This window comes from Xyrauchen texanus, chromosome 31, assembly GCF_025860055.1.
Source record: "Xyrauchen texanus isolate HMW12.3.18 chromosome 31, RBS_HiC_50CHRs, whole genome shotgun sequence".
Lineage (NCBI taxonomy): Eukaryota > Metazoa > Chordata > Actinopteri > Cypriniformes > Catostomidae > Xyrauchen > Xyrauchen texanus.
The window spans coordinates 34,793,574-34,812,708 of NC_068306.1; the positions used below are offsets into that span (position 1 = coordinate 34,793,574).

Genomic DNA, 19,135 nt, shown 5'->3' on the forward strand with positions numbered 1-19,135 from the left:
GTCTGGCCAAGCTGGTCTTCATCTGATCTAGCTGATCTCCCCAATATGGCCAAGCTAGTGTTTTAGTTGCTTTAGCTGTTTGGTCATCTTGTTTCCCAGTCTGATCAGTGAACACGTGTCCCAAACCCCTCTAAATCCAGCAAAACAGACCATTCAAACCAGATTGGGAGAACAGCTAATCACCTTTAAGGTGTGTAAAAGGATATATGCGAAAGGAGGAGGCAAGAACCGGCTTGACAATATAAATAATAGTTTTAATATAAAACTGAACAAAAAGACTCAAACACACACTTGACGGTCAGCTGCCCGTAAACGATCTCTCTCTCTGTAGCACCACCATTCGTAGTCGGCCTTTATCCCTCTCAGAGGCTTAATTAGCCTGATAAGGTACCGGGTGTGCAGAATCACCACCCTGCCCCACCCTCCGCCCTGTCACAAGGTGTTTTTTCAACAGGGTACTGCAATACTATTTTATTTTAACAGTTTATACTGTAGTTTGTTGGTCCGTTGGTCCTATTCATTATGTTAAGGCATTTTCTTCACTTAATAAAGCCTTAATGTAACATAACATTATTCTTATTAAATGAAACGTTGAGAACACACCACCTTTATGATAATAATTGATGTCTATGATTCATTATCACAAAAGCACTAATTAATCAGTAAAGCTGTAGCTAACACACAATCAAATATACTACTCAATGTCATTCTTCTGGATTCATAATGAAGGTTACAGTGTGTTCTGTGTCGCTATTTGAATTTAAGTGCAAATGTCATTTTTGTGTTGTTTTAGCTGAGGAACTATGCTGGCATTGCACATTCTGACTGTTGGTATATAGCTGTTTTTGACAGCAGCACTGAGAATTTTGCAGTGTCTCTGAGGATTTGGTGTTTATGTAATATGTCTCACTCTCTCTCTCTTTTCACTCAGCATCCAACGAACTTAAAGTCAGAGGAAGCAAGCAGCCCATTTCCTATCGTCATGGTAACAGCATGTGAATGAGTTGAACACGAGTGGTGAGCTGTAGAGAGAGAGAGAGAGATAGGGAACAGCATCAGAAGACATTGCTCAGTCTCCAGAGCCGAATGAAAGGTAAGATGCAGGGGAGAATATGGGATGTTTTGAGGGCATTTGGGTTCGATTACCTCAGATCTCAGAGAATTGTTCTTTACTGTATTTAAATGGTTGTTGATATCATGCAAATTGTGTCTACGATGTTTGTCCTTTGTAGCAATACTGTTTATTTTGACAGTCATCTCTGACTTTGGCCATGCAACTTGTCGCTTCTGATGTGTATGATATTACCTTTTGATTACATAATGATGTCAGCTTCTTTTAAATGGTTTTGCATTAGCTTCTTATTTTGGACATTTATTCCAACATGGCAGCTTGTAATATGTGTCATACACATGCAATGCTGCAACAGAACAACGTCATAAATTTATGAATGCATATGCAAGTGCACGTGAATGGCAAGATGTTCTCCTGTTTTTTGTTGATCTGAAAGGTACCTGGCAATACTTTTCATGGCAACTTTTGCTATGTCTACTGGTTATTATTTTTTATTTTATTTTATTTTATTTTATTTTCATTTATTTCACTTTTCTCCCCAATTTGGAATGCCCAATCACCAATGCGCTTTAAGTCCACGTTGGGGCAGAGTACGAATCTCAGTTTCCTCTGCTTCTGAGACCGTCAATCTTTACTTTAGTGCAAAACCTGCATCTTATTTACTAACCACCTGCAATTTGGTTTAAAGAGGCTTAATCATCGCTGCAGTAGGCTATTGTTATTCTTCTCTGTGGCTCATTACTGATTGTGCTTCACCATTTGCTCGGCACAATTCACATATTGTTTGCTCATTACATATTGTGCTATTCATTTTATTTATCATGGCAGTATTAATTCATAAAATAAAAATCAAATGATGGAGAAGAGCATTATAACCTGGCATATATCCAATATTTATACAGTTAAAAACTTTAAAATTCGATGACTTATTAGAATATAGCCTTCTAAAAATAATGTATAAAGCTCATCTGAAAACATTACCTGATAAATTGCAAAATAGATTCATCAAGAGAGTTAGTAAATTTAATTTAAGAGGAACTGAAGTCTTTCAGAAACTTGAGTTTAGAACAAAATTAAAGGAAAGATGTGTCTCAATGCAAGGTGTCAGTCTGTGGAACAATCTAAATAGTGAAATTAAAACTTCAACATCGTTTTTTGTTTTTAAGAAGAGTGTAAAAGCATTACTAATAGAAAAATATAATGCATTTATTTAGCAGGACAATGTGATATTTGATTTATGACTTTGCATAGGTGCTGCAAAGTAGATGTGTGTCGTAAGCGTACCTTTTTGGAATTGTAATTCAACTTATGTTGATAAGGGGCAGATATTATAAGTTTATCTTCTTTTTGCTCCTTTTCATTTCTTTTTCAAAAGAATGAAATAAATATATATGAATGAATGAATGAATGAATGAATGTATATCCAGATGCACATTGTAGTCAAGCCCACTTTTGGCATGTTAAAGATATGATTCAGATGTCTGAATCACAGAAGTGGAGTGATGCATTACAGTTGCGGCAAAGGGTGTCAGATCATGGTGGTCTGCTGTATCCTCCACTATATAGCACTCAGAACCAGCACAAAACCTGTTTACACTGTTGCCTGATCTGCATATTTCCTTTAGTGAATCTAAACCAGCGCAGAGTAGCACATGCAAAAAATGCCGCTTATAATGAGCGAAATTAATCCTTAAATAATCCGAAAGAGAATTCCCTCCTGGATCTTTTTTTTCTCCCCAATTTGGAATGCAAAATTCCCAATGCGCTCTAAGTCCTCATGGTGGCGTAGTGCCTCGCCTCAATCCGGACGGCAGAGGAGGTGTAATATGGTACAAAAGTGCCATATTACAAAGTTTCACTAGCATCAGAATAGTATTCAAAACATATATTTTTTTAAACATATAACATATAACATGCGAGTACGGTATGATGGTGCCCCCCTAGGGAGTTGGTGCACTACGCAGACTGCGTAATATGCGTACAGGGAGCAGCAGTACTGTAGAAGCCTAATGTTATTTTTCTGAAAGTGATTAGTTTAATAGCTTATTAGTTTCAGCAAAACCAAACTGGCTTTGGCTGAACCTGACAGCTCCTTCAGTTTATGTCAATGTTCTATAAAAGACAAATTTAATTGATTTCACTGAAAGCAACCACTCCCATTATAATTAATAAATCTGTCTACACTAGTGGTACGTGATGTAGTTAATATGGTAGCAATCGAGTATTATTCTTTTGATGAACTTACAACGCAATAAATGGAGTGGACTTTTTATCTGAACTGTTACTCATAAAAGGTAACGGCACTTCAATATTCCGGGGCGAATTCAAAACTGAATTTTTGCTTCCTTGAAGGGCACTCCTGTGGGAGGGGATGCCACTTGAAATCTCATTCAAAACAAAAATGAGAATGTGAATCTTTTCTCGGTGGGCCCTTCCAGAAGACCGATAGCAAGGGTACATTCATACAATAATGCCATGCTTGCGCCCCTGCTGCCCCAGTCCTGTGCACGTCAGTGCTGTGGAATATGTTGTTAACTGTGGTTTTTCATGGTATTTCGGACATTAATATCTGCTGAAACACATTTTTCATCAATGTCTGGGCAGTGTGCATTTGGGATGCTAACAGTGCTATTCTGGGGGCACGAGGTGTAAAGCACACATTTTGCAGCAAATATTAAATATAAATACAAATATTAAAAGAAATAAGTTAAAGTTAAATTAAAAGAATCTCTATCAAAAAGTTTTATGATACACTTGAGACTTATTTTGTGTTCACATATTTTTGTGGAGAACATAATTAATTAGTTAAATTACATGTGCAGAATTAGTGAAATGCAGTGGAATACATTGCAAGCTCGATATTTCTAGATATGAAAAGAGGAAAAAAATTGCAAGTTTTTTGTTTTTTCACAATCCTCCATATGCAGGAATATTGTGAATAGATTTACAATCTATGAAGTATTTAAATCTCTATGGAGCATTTAAATATGCTTGGAAAAAAGGATTAACCAGATAATAACCTTAATCAGTAATGAGGATAGAAATGTGGTCAACTTAGTTGAGCTCCTCTATAAAATCATCACTTCTCTGGTCAGGAATTAATCATCATGCTCAGGTTGGTTTATAACCCCTTATGTGTAAGTTGTGTGAAATGTTTGGTGTTAATGTGTTACAGATCAAACATTTCAAACAGACATTTCAAGAAGTGGAAAATGTATATTATATAATTAATACACTTTAAGCTTAGATTTCTAAGATGTGCACAATCAACGGAGACTGCATACGAAGTTAAGATTGCGGCCATCCGATGAACTTGAAGTCACAGCGTATGCATTTTCATTCATAAGGTTACACAGTAGTAATACTGGCTGCACATATTCATCATTGCTTTGAAATTTTCGATATATTTATTTAAAATATCACTTTATACCTGTTTTCATTGGATGATTAGTCTTCCGAATATATTTTCTATTATGAGGATGAATTTGTTATTCATTTTGAATTAATTTTTGTGCCTTTCTGAATAAGGTATTCAGCTTCGGTCACATCCTTAGTACTAACTTTGGTACACTGTAAGCAATCATTTTTCCCATTTAGCATGTAATTCCATTCTGTTTTCCTTCTCCACTCATGGTTGCTTCTAATAGCATAAACGCATGTGCAAATACAGATTTATCTCGAGTCTGCTTTCTGTCTTTATATGGATGAACAAGTAACTGTTGCCATGACAAACACCCACTTATGTGCCAAACAAAGACAGAGATGGGCTAATTTTCCCTTCCTCATAGTTTTTGGCCACTCTGTTTGAAGCATTTAGAAAGTGATGTCACCATGTGTTATTTTGAACATCATTGAGCCACTTAAGTGAGAGATTAAATATTTGGATTCATTGTATAATATCTCAGCACTGAAATGAATTATTTTTCTGTTGCCTTAGGTTGTGTATCTCATAGAATACACTAAAGAACAAATTAAAACAACAAATGGAATCTCTCAACAACTGATTTATTACAAAGTGCAGAGCTATATCTAAAATCAAGGATGGAACACACCACCTTGGTTTGTTCTGCCCAGGGTTGGTGCGGCCCTATTGTTTCAACCTTCTTACCTGAGTGGGATGATAATGTGAACTCGTTTCTGATGGCACCAGATGTGATCAAACCTCCTCCACAATTCCAGGATATAGAAGAGCCAATTCAGACATCACTGACTAACTCAGCTGTCGTGATAAAATGGGATAAAGATTGTGTGAGCTCCCTAATGAAGGAGCGTAGGAGTAGGCCAACCAGTAACATAGAGGTCCACAGACGCTCCTTGTCCCTTTCCACCACCATCAATTCCAATCAAGGTGTGACCCGGCGCCGGTGTGAAAGCTATGCCCTGTCATATCCCAGCAGCAGCTCAGAGGACAGTGGCAGTGACAGCACCTCTGCGAGGTGGGGAGATCGCCTTCCAGATGCGGTGCCACGGTCTAGGTCCCGGAGCATTGTTGTTAGGAAGGCCAAAAGGAAACCAGCCCCGCCAGTACGAACCGTATCATTGCAAAGGCTCACAACTGGGAAGCATTCTGAACATAAAACAAAGGCACACCTTAAAAAAGATGGCCAGAACATCATGCTACTGCCAGATCTTATTCCAACATCTAAACCAGAAGTTGGTAAATGTAAGCAATCAACGCCAACAAACGAAGCACCTGAAAAGGTAGCACTGATTCCATCTAACTCTTGTCACAGAGCACTAAATGAGCTACGGTCCAGTGAGCCATACAAGTCTGACTTAGGTCCCTCTATGGCTGCTCCAACAAATGATGATGCCCGTGGTAATTCTGAAGCTAGCACTTTCCCATCCTCCTCTCAATCCTCCCCCTCCCAGCCATCCATTCTTTCTCCTTCCAAACCCCTCGAGTCAAATTCACCATCAAGTGGCTTTGGAAGCCAATGTGAAACACCCACTCAGTCATTCCTAACCTCAGTTTACAGGGGACCTTCTCAGTTGGACTGCAAGATGCGCCCTAAGCCTTCCAGCGCAATTCCTGGTCAAAGGGCAAGGCACCAAAATGCAAGGCTATCTCTTCAACTTCCTGAGGTTCAACAGTGCACCCCTGATCCAGAACCTTCTACAGTTCAACTGAAATCAAACCGTCGCTTCTTGGACAGCACAGAAGCCACCAGACCCAAGCAAAGGCTGAGTAACAGCATGTTCATCATGCCAGTGGTGACTCAGGAAGAGCTGAACAATGTACATTTACGTTCAATTAGTAGCTCTGATTTAGAGAATGCACAGGAAACTATGACAGAGGTTATCGAAGAGGAGACCGAAAGGAGTAGAAACTCTCTTAGCCCCGCAAACAGCCCAAAAGCCAAACCACCAGTGGCTCCAAAGCCCCAGAGAAACAAATGGCCACCCAATGCCATGGTGCAGCCACATTCTGGAACAGCTTCAGATCCAGGACCCTCAGAAGTCATAGCTACTGAACGGCAGGAGAACATTTGCACAATGATAGAAAAACCTGCAGTGACCACACCATCCCCAAATATTGCCAGTATTGTACAAGGACATCATCAGAGGTGGCAGAGATTTTTCGATGGACACTCTCTCCAGACAATGAGGGAGCCCTGTCAGCCACAACCCCCATGCACTCTTGAGCCACAGTACTCAAATCTGCTTTCCATCAACAAAACCTCCCGTTCAAACCCATATGATCTTCAGAAGAACAGAAGAGCGCCAACACCAATTCTGGCAAGGACTCCAGGTGTGGATAACTTGTCTTCTGATTACTCCGCTGCCCTGAAGAACTCGGACAATGTCCAGTCTCCTTCTAAGCTCTGCAAGTCTCCAAAATCTCCAACTTCTGCAAGTCAATATCATGTCACCCTCTATGGTGTCATTCCAACATATCCAATGGCCATTGAACAACAACACACAAGTGCACCAGGTGAGAAAACTTTAATAGGCAAGAAGTTAGACTGAATTCGATTTTCTGTTTTGATTTGCTAAATTTTTACATGCCGTCATCATATCCTATTCATAATTTCAATAGATCATCCCTCGTGCAGTGTAGAAAAAAGGGACAGTATGCCAGACCTTGGACCTCTTCAATTGGTGGGAGAGGAAGAGGATGTATTTCTTTACAAGTCAAAATCTCACACAACAGAGGACTTGTTCACCATCATCCACAGGTTAGCTATTACTGCTAAAATCCCAGTGAACACATTGAAATGCACAACAATATGCTGACAACAACCATTAATCAGAATATTAAAAAAATCTGACAAAGCAATTTAAATAATCAGATTATTCTCTGGTTTTGACATCAAAGCATAAACAGGCATGCGGACAACACTTGCACACATTGGATAAGCCTCTTGAATCCTGATAAAGGTGTTTACATGCATCACGAAATCAGGATAATGGGGAAAAAACTAAGTTGGCATTTCCAGTGTAGCTCTTATCTTGTTTTTAAGTTGGCTTCCACATTCTGTTCGCTTTCAAATAATTTCCACATTTTGCAGATCTAAAAGAAAGCTCCTTGGTCGTAAAGACTCCTTTGAAAACAAGCAGGGTGATCCTGGCACACAGACACTTGGTGGGGGAGGCTCCAAAATCAGTTCTCAAAATGACAACTTCATGGCTTTCCTGAGAAGGACAAGAAGTGCCAAGGCTGGTTGCAGTGAAAGAATTTCAGCCACAGAACTCCTCAGAAGCTCCAAACCCACAGCTAACATTGCAGCAAGCATGACCCATTGCAAAAATAGCTATGTACAGTCACATGGCCCTTAAAATGTATTTGTTTTGGATGAACTCTCCCAGTTGTGTTTTATGTCTAAAATGTATTTGTCACCACAATGTAAAGGTAAATTTGAATGTTTTAATGATATTTCCTCCAACATTTTTACAGTTATTGTCATAATGTTACTGAATGTTGAAACAAAACTTTTTGTTTTTGGGCTCTATCTTCCTGCCTTCCAAAATGAGTTCAGTATTTTATTGAGCAGCCTATAGCTGTTGAATATCAATGACTGTTTTAAAAAATGTATTGCTGTAGAGTTGCACATGTTCAGTATATAAAATGTATTTTCAGCTGTTGTTGTTGTTTTAGAGTATAGTACTCTGAGATGTTGGATGCATTTAAACTATTTAATGCTTAAAGAGACTTATCCAAATTTTATAGGCTTAAACTTTTCTGCAAGTAATTTAAACACGAATCTCAAAGAGAAAGTGCCTGACTATTGAATATGAGAAATGTAAGAGGGAGAGCTGGTAGATTTTATAAGAAGGAATTAATCTGATCCCTCGGTCGCACAGACATAACTCTGCAGTGCTATCACACACCTGCTACAGTCTGACTTTACGTGCGTGTGGCAGGGCGGAGGGCAGGGCGGAGGGCAGGCCGGGATTCCGCACACCCGGCCCCTAATTTGCCTGATTAAGCCCAAGAGGGATATAGGCGACCAGAGATGGCAGTGTGACAGAGAGAGAGAGTTACGGGCAGCTGCCTGACACCTGTGTGTGTGTGTTTGTATTTTTGCTTAAGTTTTTTATTAAAATATTATTTATATTGTTAAGCTGGTTCTCGCCTCCTCCTTTCCATTGAACTGTGTTACAGTGCAAAATAGGGCACCTTATTCTTTTCTGAGTATTTAAAGTATTTACTTTATTTTCTATTCACTTTTTATTTGTATTGTATTGTTTCATTATTATCTTTCTATTATCTCTTGTTGTTGTCTTGTTTGTGCACTGGTAGCTTCTGTCACCAAGACAAATTCCTAGTATGTGTAAGCATACTTTGCAATAAAGCTCATTCTGCTTATGCAAATATTTTTTTTGTGGTAATCAACATTATGTCACAAATGCTGTCAAATGACCTTTACTTGTATTTAACCTGAAACTGTTACGAATCACTGTTGTCTGCCAAGTGTTTAGCCTCTGTCATCTGTTCCGCCTGGACTACATTTCCCATGATTCCCTACCCTGATCACTACCAGCTGTTCTCTATAGTTTTCACCTGTGTTACATTTACCTAATTATCCCTTGTGCATATATTGCCCTGATGTCTGTTCCCCTTTGTCAGTTGTTAATGTTTCAATCCAATTTATGCTCCAGTTCTAGTCCTGTTTGTTTACCTTTTGTTTCATTTCCTGTCTTGCCTTGTTTCAGCATTATCCTGCTTTGTATTTTGTTTTGTTATTATTAAACAAAGCTGCGTTTAGATCCTGCCCTTGTGACATCTTTCATTGTAACAGAAGCATTCTTTTAATTACAGAGATGTCATAAACAATTGTGCGACTAAGGATATGGTACACAACTATTAAAACAGCTAGCAAGAGGCACTGTATGTTATGTTAAATTGTGCCTTGTTGTTTGTTGACCTTTATTGTTAAAATGATAGTTCACCCAAAAATCATGGCCCTAAGAAATGCACAAATTAGGTAATGCTTTACAATAAGGTTTAATTCGTTAAAATTCGTTAACATTAGTTAATGCATTAAGTATCAGAACAAACTATTAACAATATATTTTTCAGCATTTATTGATCTTTTTTTTTGTTTTTAAATGTTTGTAAATAAAAATGCAATTGTTCATTATTAGATCATAGTGCATTAACGAATGTTAACAAATACAACTTTTGATTTACAAAATGCACAGTATTAATATACAGTATATTGAAATGAACATTAAATAATATTAATAAATGCTTAATGAGTATTGTTCATTGTTAATTCATGTTAACTAATGTTGTTAACTAATGTTAATAAATGGAACTTTATTGTAAAGTATTACCATTTTGTTTGTTTTATTTATTTGCAGAAGCTGCTAAAGAAATGCTAAAGAAATAAATAATTTGCTACAGTATGTCGATTTGCATAGGTGTTACTATTTAAATCGACTAACATGTCTCACAGGTTTTCAAAGATGTAATCTGCTGGGATGGAGCAGTACTTAAGTGACCTTCTACCATGCTATATTCCATCACGTTCATTACGATCGCAAAATGCTGGCCTGTTAATAGTTCCTAGAATACAAAAATCCACAAAAGGAAGTAGATCCTTTTCATATTTGGCTCCTAAACTATGGAATTGTCTCCCTAACACTGTTCGAGATGCAGACACACTCCCTCAGTTTAAGTCTAGCATAAAGACTCATTTAGCCAGACATAAACCTAATTTATCCTCAAACCCACAATTAGGCTGCTTAAATTAGGTCTTCCGGAACCAGAAACCAGAAAAAGTGATCATGATCTTTAACTCTGCAATAAATAGAATGGCATCTATGCTTATATTATTTTATTTGTTTCCCTGTCTCAACCTCTAGACTCCTATCCTGAGGTCACCAGAACTGGCTGGATCCAGCTCCATTCCTGCTTCGTGTTGGACTCCACTGCTACGTGTTGCTGTGTGATGACTAAATGCAGTCAGTGCCAGCCAAACATCACTTCAGTCTATTATGATGGACTTCAGAGGATGAATTTATGCCAACTCCAACCTTAAGACATTGGATACTTCATATGCCATTGTCTGAATCTTGGATTTAGGATAGACCACATCGAAATTACCAGACAGGTTGAACTGCGATGCACCTCACTGATCTCTGACTGCATCATCTCGGTCTAATGATGGACTACACTCTTGAAATGGAATACACAGACAACCAATGAATTGCCAACAAAACCCTTCATCAGCCAACTAACAAGGACAATTGCATCTATGTAAAGTAACTAAACTTATTTTAATAATTTTAAACCATGACTAGCACTATACATACTTAATATTGGCATTATATTCATGATGTTAGCCAGAGGGGAACTGGCACCTCACAGTGAGTCTGGTTTCTCCCAAGGTTATTTTTCTCCATTAATCTACATCTTATGGAGTTTTGTGTTCCTTGCCACAGTTGCCTTTGGCTTGCTCACTGGGGTTATTAATACAATTATCATTTAATTACTTATTTTTAAACACAATTCACAATCAGATTTTATCAAACTACACAATGATGACTCCAAGACATTATAGATATTACAGTTTTATCGTCTGTTAATGCTTGATCTTCTGTAAAGCTGCTTTGAAATAATGTGTGTTGTGAAAGGTGCTATACAAATAAATATGACTTCACTTGACTTGACTGAGCGGCAAACCAAATCGATATACCCTTCTCTGGATGGGTGGAGCTTAAATTCCAACTAGGGCAGAAAAGAGGAGCCCAGGTAGAACTCCTGGTTCCTGTGCGTGTCTCAAATGAGCAAGAGGTGTGGCAGCCTCCAGTCATAGGCTATAATGTTATTCAGCATCTGGTGATGGAGGGAATGGAGCAGCACCCTGATGCCATTCCAGAATTGGTAAAATAAGCTTTCTCTATTGACTGTAAAAAAAACTCTTGGAAAACTGGGAGTAGTGAGATTTGGACAGGTTACTGGAGTATTTCCATTGCGACAGACAAAAACAGTGAAGTTTAGTGTGTGGGCAGGTCTGTTTATTACAAAGCAGGATGCTCTGTTTGAACCAAAAGATATTCCACAGTGCGCTTGAGGGACTGAACATAGCTAGAATGGTAATCAGTCTCCAGAAGGGAAACTTGACAAAGGTTCTTATCCCAGTCACCAACATCAGCAATGTGGACATTATGCTTCCTCTTTGCACTATAAAAGGATAAGTACAGCAATTAACAGCCCTCTATCCCACAGACATGAACCAGGTGTTGTAAAATCAGATTGGAACAAAACTGACTGTGCAATGTAAAGCAGTTGACAAGATTAAATGAACCCATCAAATTATACAAGCCTGGAACTGAGTGTGCAACAATTTCCACAGAAAAGTATTTTGACTTCTCCCTCCTTTTCTGGGTTCCAGCGAGGCACGTACAATGGAAGAGAATGGGGCTAACCCATAAATGTAAAATACTGACTGTTTGAAAAGTACAGTCATAAGATGTAAACAATATGCATTAATATGATTTTTGTGTGATAAGATAGCTTACTAACCTTTTCTTTTAAAGTTATAGCCAATTTTACAACTATAATGCTATGATGATGCAACGCCATAATAAAATGTTATAATTGAAAAATATTATAAGCTTTACATTTCTGACTTTAAACCCTCCAAAAATTGGCCCCATTCACTTCTATTTTAAATGCCTTACTGTAAAGAGGGGTGAGTCTAAATATTTTTTTTTCTGTTATAACTAACATTATGCCAAATGCTAGTGATTGAGCATACCATGTATTGTACCCAGAATATTCCTTTAAAATTAATCCAGTGAGAAAACCTTTTGCTCTGTTCCGCAAGGCATCTGGACAAGGTTTAGAGGCAGTTCCAAAGTTAGCGCGTCTGGAGCAATAGTTTAAGTTTGCAATGCTTGAGCCACAATCCCACTTCCATTCACTGTGAATGTGGCTGGCCAATGGCATGCTAACCTTGGTGGTGAAGGAGGCTAAGTCACCATATCTGCCACATAGAGCCTGGTTCTTCTGGTTCCTCCTGTTCACCCTCAGTCTGCTGTGCATGTGCAGGACTGTGGTCTTCAAGATAGGGTTGGTTGGACTATGGTCTTGCGACCCCATTTTTGCAAAGGCCATGCCCAGAGTTGCAGCTCAGTTAGCATTGGAGAGGGTAAACTGAGACCCCTCACTGTCCCTAGGCACCACCTTCGACTACGTCATTCTGGATGCAGACTGCCAGACCTCCATAGCCTTGAAGGGCTTCATGGGTTACTACATCTGAGCTTCAGCTTTCTTGGGTCCATTGAATCCTGGATACTGTGAAGCTGCATACTTGCTTACCAAGAACTGGAATAAGGCTCTATTATCTATTCTAACATCATGGTTTCCCAGTTAGAATGGTGCTCTCTACTGGTAAATACCCTGCTAGTGTACGTCACACCTTGACCAAGATCAGGATGATGGAAGACGTGCGCAGTATGTATCAGTTATTCTGTGTAAAATATTAGAATGAAAGGACAAAAAAAAAAATATTGTGCCAATCAGTTAGCAAGCACGTATATTACCTCTTTGGAGGAATCATTTTTAATCCCTGTAAATGTATTATTTCAGCAAATCCAAGGCACTCAAAGTGATGAATTGCAGTTCCCCGTCTGTCTCTCTCTTCGACATTGTGTCGGAGAAGCGACACTAGGGGTCTCTCTTGAGCACCGAATATACCTCTGATCTATGAAAAAAGGCCAATGAGAAGTTGGCAGCTAGTATTTGCATACCCCGCCCCCGGACATATGGGTATAAAGGCGAGAAAATACTACGAGTTCATTCAGAAAATTTCTTCAGAGCTGATGGTTGTGCATGCTGTTTGCTTCAAAGTCACACCAGTTCCAGTATTCCTCTTACGCTCTGCATGCTGTTGGATTGACGGCGCATTACAGCGGCTATTTCTTCTTCTTATACGGCAGTGCAATTTGCCCCTGGGTGCTTCGACAACGCAGAAAACAAACTCTAAGAGAGTTATTTAAAAAGAGTGATTCCTCTAAAAGAGTATATTTTCACTAAAAGAGCAATACACAGTGGCGTTGATCGGTGTGATCTTCTAAAGATGCATTTCCGCCCCTGTGTAGTTCCTGAATGTGGTAGAGTGCTCTCCGCTTCAGATGGCCACAGGCGTTGTCTCGTGTGTCTGGGCAGCGATCACACCGAGGCTGCGTTTGTGGATGGTTCATGCTCTCACTGCGAGGGCATGACCATGGCAACGTTGCGGTCACGGCTCGCGAACAGAAAGCAAGCCTCTCCAGCCGCCCCCCGCATTGCTCCTTCTTCCCACGGGATTGAGGACGGTGCGGTTGGCGCTGGAAGCGATCTGGGGATGGCAGCGGGTGCAGCTCCGTCGGGTACCCCCCCCTTGGACACTCGTTGACTCCCGTCAGTGCTCGAGGCAACAGCGGCTCGCCTCACAGCCAGCCTGCAGCCTGCCTATCCTCGAGGTGGATGAGCTCGCCGCTGCATCGGAGAGCGCGGCGTTTGACGCGGATGACTCCCCTGGGCTGCCGCCTTCGGGGCAGCATGCCCAGGCTGAGGCTGACACTCAGATGACCGATATGCTTTCCCGGGCCGCCGCCAGCGTGGGCTTGGACTGGAACCCTCCGTCCTCCCCACAGCCATCGCGGTTGGATGACTGGTTCCTGGGGTCTGGGCGCCGCTCACGGCCAGGCCCCCTCCCGGTCCCGTTTTTCCCGGAGGTGCATGATGAGCTGACGTCACTGTGGAGAGCACCCTTCTCCACCCGTCACAAAGCCACTCGCTCATCAGCTTTCGCTACCCTCGACGGAGGAGCGGCCCACGGGTACATGCCGATTCCCCCGGTGGATAGGGCTGTTGCACTCCACCTGTGTCCCGGAAACCCTACCACCTCGCGGGGTCGCCCTGTGCTCCCTTCCAAGGCCTGTAGGACAACATCCTCGCTGACCGCGAAGGCCTACAGCGCCACCAAACATGCTGCTTCCACCCTGCACACCATGGCCCTCTTTCAAGTCCACCAGGCCAAGGCGCTCAAAGAGCTGCACGTGGGTAGCCCTGATCCCGATGTGCTGCAGGAACTGCGCTCAGCGACCGATGGTAAGACCACTCCGTCCCCCGGTGGAGGGCCGGGAGGAGAATCTTTTGTTGAATTCATTTAATTTGCCGCTCCCCTTAGACGGGGCTGCGGTACCCAAATGCCGTTCTCACGGAACTATGCCACCAGATCTCAACAGCCCCGGCATGCTGGACGTGGACCCCCCACCTTCAGCCCCACGAATGTTCCCTGGCCGGCCGGTTCCGACGAGTTCAGAGGACGCCAACACCGGACCTCCTCCTCAGTCGCCAACAATCCCCCTGCCGGGCATGCGGAGCAAGGTAAGTGCTTTGAGACTTTTCTCAGCACTAGAGCCTTGGGATGCACCCTTGCCTCCCGACCCCATACTACCTGTTCCGCCCCGCTGCGAAGTACCACCGGGTATGTCAAAAATACTTGTCCCTTTGGTGCTCCTAGCACGGAGATTGGATGCATGGCTCTCACTTCCCAACCCGTCACGCTGGCTGGCCCAGACCATCTGACTCGGTTACGCAATTCAGTTTGCCAGGCCCCCGCCCCCCTTCGCGGGCATCCGCTTTACTACAGTACACGGCAAACATGCCAAATCCCTGCGCGTGGAAATCGCTACTCTTTTACTCAAAGACGCGTTAGAGCCTGTCCCTCCAACCGAAATGAAGAAGGGTTTCTACACCCCTTACTTCATTGTACCCAAGAAAGGCGGCAGTTTACGACCGATCTTGGACTTACGAGTTTTCAACCGAGCTTTGCTCAAACTCCCGTTCAAAATGCTCATGCAATAGCACATCTTAACTTGCGTCCGGCATCTAGATTGGTTCGCAGCAGTAGACCTGAAGGACGCGTACTTCCATGTCTCAATCCGAGAAGCCGGCATCCGCATACCTCTACGACTGGCTCGAACTGGCACTCTCCCGAGAGTTACTATGTGCTCATAGAGACCAGGTGCTCTGGCACCTCAGCCTTTTGGGGCTTCAGGTCAACCGAGAAAAGAGCAAGCTCACCCCAGTTCAGAGCATCTCTTTCCTCGGTATGTAGTTAGACTCAGTCTCAATGTCAGCACGCCTCACCAACGAGTGTGCGCAGTCAGTGCTGAAATGCCTCGCCAAGTTCAGGCCAGGCACAACGGTCCCTTTAAAACTCTTCCAGAGGCTCCTGGGGCATATAGCATCCTCCACGGCGATCGCGCCGCTGGGGTTGATGCATATGAGACCGCTTCAGCACTGGCTTCAGACTCGAGTCCCGAGATGAGCATGGCGCCGTGGCACGCACCGTGTGACGATCACCCCCACCTGCCGCCAGACATTCAAACCCTGTACAGACCTCTGCTTTCTACGGGCAGGTGTGCCACTGCAGCAGGTGTCCCGACGTGTCCTGGTCACGACCGACGCCTCCAGACTGGGTTGGAGTGCCATGTGCAACGGGTACGCAGCTGCGGGCCATTGGAGAGGGGCCCCACTGTGCTGGCATATCAATTGCCTAGAGTTGCTGACTGTTTTCTTTGCCCTGCGTAAGTTCCTCCCATTAGTACGGACCAAACATGTCCTAATCAGGTCAGACAGCACCTCCGCGGTAACGTACATAAATCGCCAAGGCGGAGTACGCTCCCGCCACATGTCGCGACTCGCCCGTCGTCGCTGCGTCGCCCACTCACATCCCCGGCAAACTCAATGTGATAGATGACACACTGTCACAACAACGCTTGCCCAGCAGAGAGTGGAGGCTTCACCCCCAGTCGGTCCAGAACGATTCGGCAAGGCCCAGGTAGATCTGTTTGCCTCACGAGAGACCTCCCACTGCCCGCTCTGGAATGCCCGAACAGAGGCTCCCCTCAGGGCAGACGCACTGGTACACAGCTGGCCCGCGGGGCTGCGCAAATACGCATTTCCCCCAGTGAGCCTTCTTGCACAGGTGCTGTGCAAGGTCAGGGAGGATGAGGAACAAGTCACACTAGTGGCTCCCTATTGGCCCACCCAGATCTGGTTCTCGGACCTCATACTCCTCGCGACAGCCCCTCCCTAGTAAATTCCCCTGAGGAAGGACCTTCTTTCTCAGGGACAGGGCACACTCTGGCATCAGCACCCAGACCTTTGGAACCTCCACGTCTGGCCCCAGGACAGGACACGGAAGATCTAGCCGGTCTACCACCTACCGTCGTAGACACAATCAACCAAGCCAGAGCCCCTTCTACCAGGCATCTCTACGCCCTGAAGTGACGCTTGTTCGCAAATTGGTGTTCTTCCCGAGCCGAAGACCCACAGAGGTGCGCAGTTAGGTCAGTGCTCTTATTCCTGCAAGAGAGGCTGGAGGGGAGGCTGTCCCCTTCCACCCTAAAGGTGTATGTCGCTGCTATCACGGCCCACCACGACGCAGTAGATGGCAAATCCCTGGGTAAGCACGACTTAATCATCAGGTTCCGGCCAAGCCTGTTCCCCTCCTGGGACCTCTCGGTAGTCCTCGCCGGCCTCCAGAGTCCTCCCTTCGAGCCGCTAGAATCAGTTGGACTCAGGGCCCTCTCTCTTAAGACTGCCCTGCTGATCGTGCTTGCTTCCATCAAGAGGGTCGGGGACCTGCAAACGTTCTCTGTCAGCGACACTTGCCTGGAGTTCGGTCCGGCAGACATGTACGTGATCCTAAGATCGCGACCGGGCTACGTGCCCAAGGTTCCTTCCAAGCCCTTTAGAGACCAGGTAGTGAACCTGCAAGCGCTGCCCCGGGAGGAGGGAGACCCAGCCCCTTCGTTGCTGTGTCCGGTACGTGCTTTGCCTACCTACCTGGACCGCACACAGAGCTTTAGATGTTCTGAGCAGCTCTTTGTCTGCTTTGGGGGACAGCGGAAAGGAAACGCTGTCTCCAAACAGAGGCTTTCCCACTGGGTAGTGGACGCCATTTCATTGGCCTATCACACCCAGGCTGTGACCCCCCCCCCCCCCTTGCGGGTCCAAGCTCACTCAACAAGGAGTGTTGCGTCCTCATGGGCACTGGCCAGGGGAACCTCCCTGGCAGACATATGTAGAGCAGCGGGTTGGGCGACACCCAATACCTTTGCGAGATTTTACAGTCTCAGGGTCAGTGTCATCCCGTGTTTTCTCAGGTCCGAGCCAGTAGAACTCGGTAACACGCTGATGGGCTGGCCGGGTGAATCGCTTGCATATTGCGCCCTTTCCCTCGGTTGAGGTAAAATTGTGCGTTTTTTTCTCCCAGGAGATCCCACTCCTCGGATACCTGGACGATTCCTCCCTAGACCTCGTGGGTCCGCAGTTCAGTGGAGGAACTCGCCGACCCAATCCACTGCGGGTTCTCAATCTACCCTGTACTGGAATAGGTGCTACACAGGGTGAGGACTCCTACACGGACTCCCCCGTGAGTATTTTCCACGATACGGTCCCCTTACAAAAGTGGACCCGCGTTTTCCTTAGGCAGTCCCCGGCTGCCCTCCGGTCGCCGTGTGGTAGCAGCTCCCCCCTCCTTGAGGCTGGATCTACCACCGCGTCACTTTCCACGTGTCGCCAAAAACACATGTGACGTATTCACCATTCTTACCTCCCCTTCTGGGCAGGTGTGGTCTCCGCAGGGTCTTTTCCCCCTGAAAGAATAGGAAGCTGGGTAAGACCCCCTTCCCTTGATGCATGTAAGGGCCCCGGCCGTTTATTGCTCTATGCGAGAAACAGAGTTGAACAAAGCCGTTCGACTCGTAGTTCTTCGCCATTTTTTGACATGACGTGACGTCTCTTCAGCCCTGATGTTTTCCCGCTTACTGTTTTATGAATACTGAGGATTCTAACATATTACTCTATTAGCATACACAGCGTTCGAGTTGCTAAATAAAGGTGAACCCTTAATTTCAACTGTTTTATTTACATGAACTGTGAAATGATTTAGTTATTCCAGTGCCACATGGAAGATGGTTTTGGAGAATGTTTATTAAATCACTCGTCATTGCTGCATTGCAATATAATGTGACAAATGTAGCATTTTGTGATCGTACTCATTGCGCTACTTGTAGGAAAATGTAGCTTGTTATTAGAAATGAAAGATATACTAATAAGAACATAGCTGAGCTACTGTCACTCTACTAAATAATGTTGTTTAGGTATTAGCATTGCTAGGTCGCTACTTTTAGCCTGTTACACCCCAGCACTGCTTTACTATTATTAAAAAATATGGAAAATTGTACAAAAAAGAAAAAGAACGAGTTAATGTGTCTAAACTTTTGATATTCAAAAAGTTTAAATATTGAGTAAAATATGGAAATTTTCTAACATGTACATAATTATTTGGTCTATAATTAGTGGCACTTGCTAAGGCATTATCCCATATATTTACACTGAAGGAGGAACCAGAGCAACCACCCAAAACACCCTAGAAACTACCCAGAATAACATAGCAACCAAATAACTCTGCATGGTGGTGGTGTAGCGGTCTAAACCACATAACTGGTAAACTAGTAATCAGAAGGACGCTGGTTCGATCCCCACAGCCACCACCATTGTGTCCTTGAGCAAGGTACTTAACTCCAGGTTGCTCCGGGGGGATTGTC

General features: G+C 43.5%; 1 protein-coding gene across 2 annotated transcripts; it reads left to right on the forward strand.

Annotated features, from left to right (window-relative positions):
• The first annotated feature begins 998 nt into the window (after positions 1-998).
• LOC127624772 (NHS-like protein 2) lies at positions 999-10,782 on the forward strand. 2 transcript variants are annotated; one of them, XM_052099645.1, is made up of 4 exons: positions 999-1,093; positions 5,010-7,007; positions 7,113-7,251; positions 10,385-10,782. In XM_052099645.1, exons 2-4 carry the CDS (start codon positions 5,114-5,116, stop codon positions 10,395-10,397), a joined length of 2,046 nt encoding a protein of 681 aa, XP_051955605.1. In that variant the 5' UTR covers positions 999-1,093; positions 5,010-5,113; the 3' UTR covers positions 10,398-10,782. The 2 variants fall into 2 exon arrangements, with proteins under 2 accessions (XP_051955605.1, XP_051955604.1); XM_052099644.1 differs by lacking the exon at positions 10,385-10,782 and adding an exon at positions 7,585-9,635.
• Positions 10,783-19,135: the final 8,353 nt, after the last annotated feature.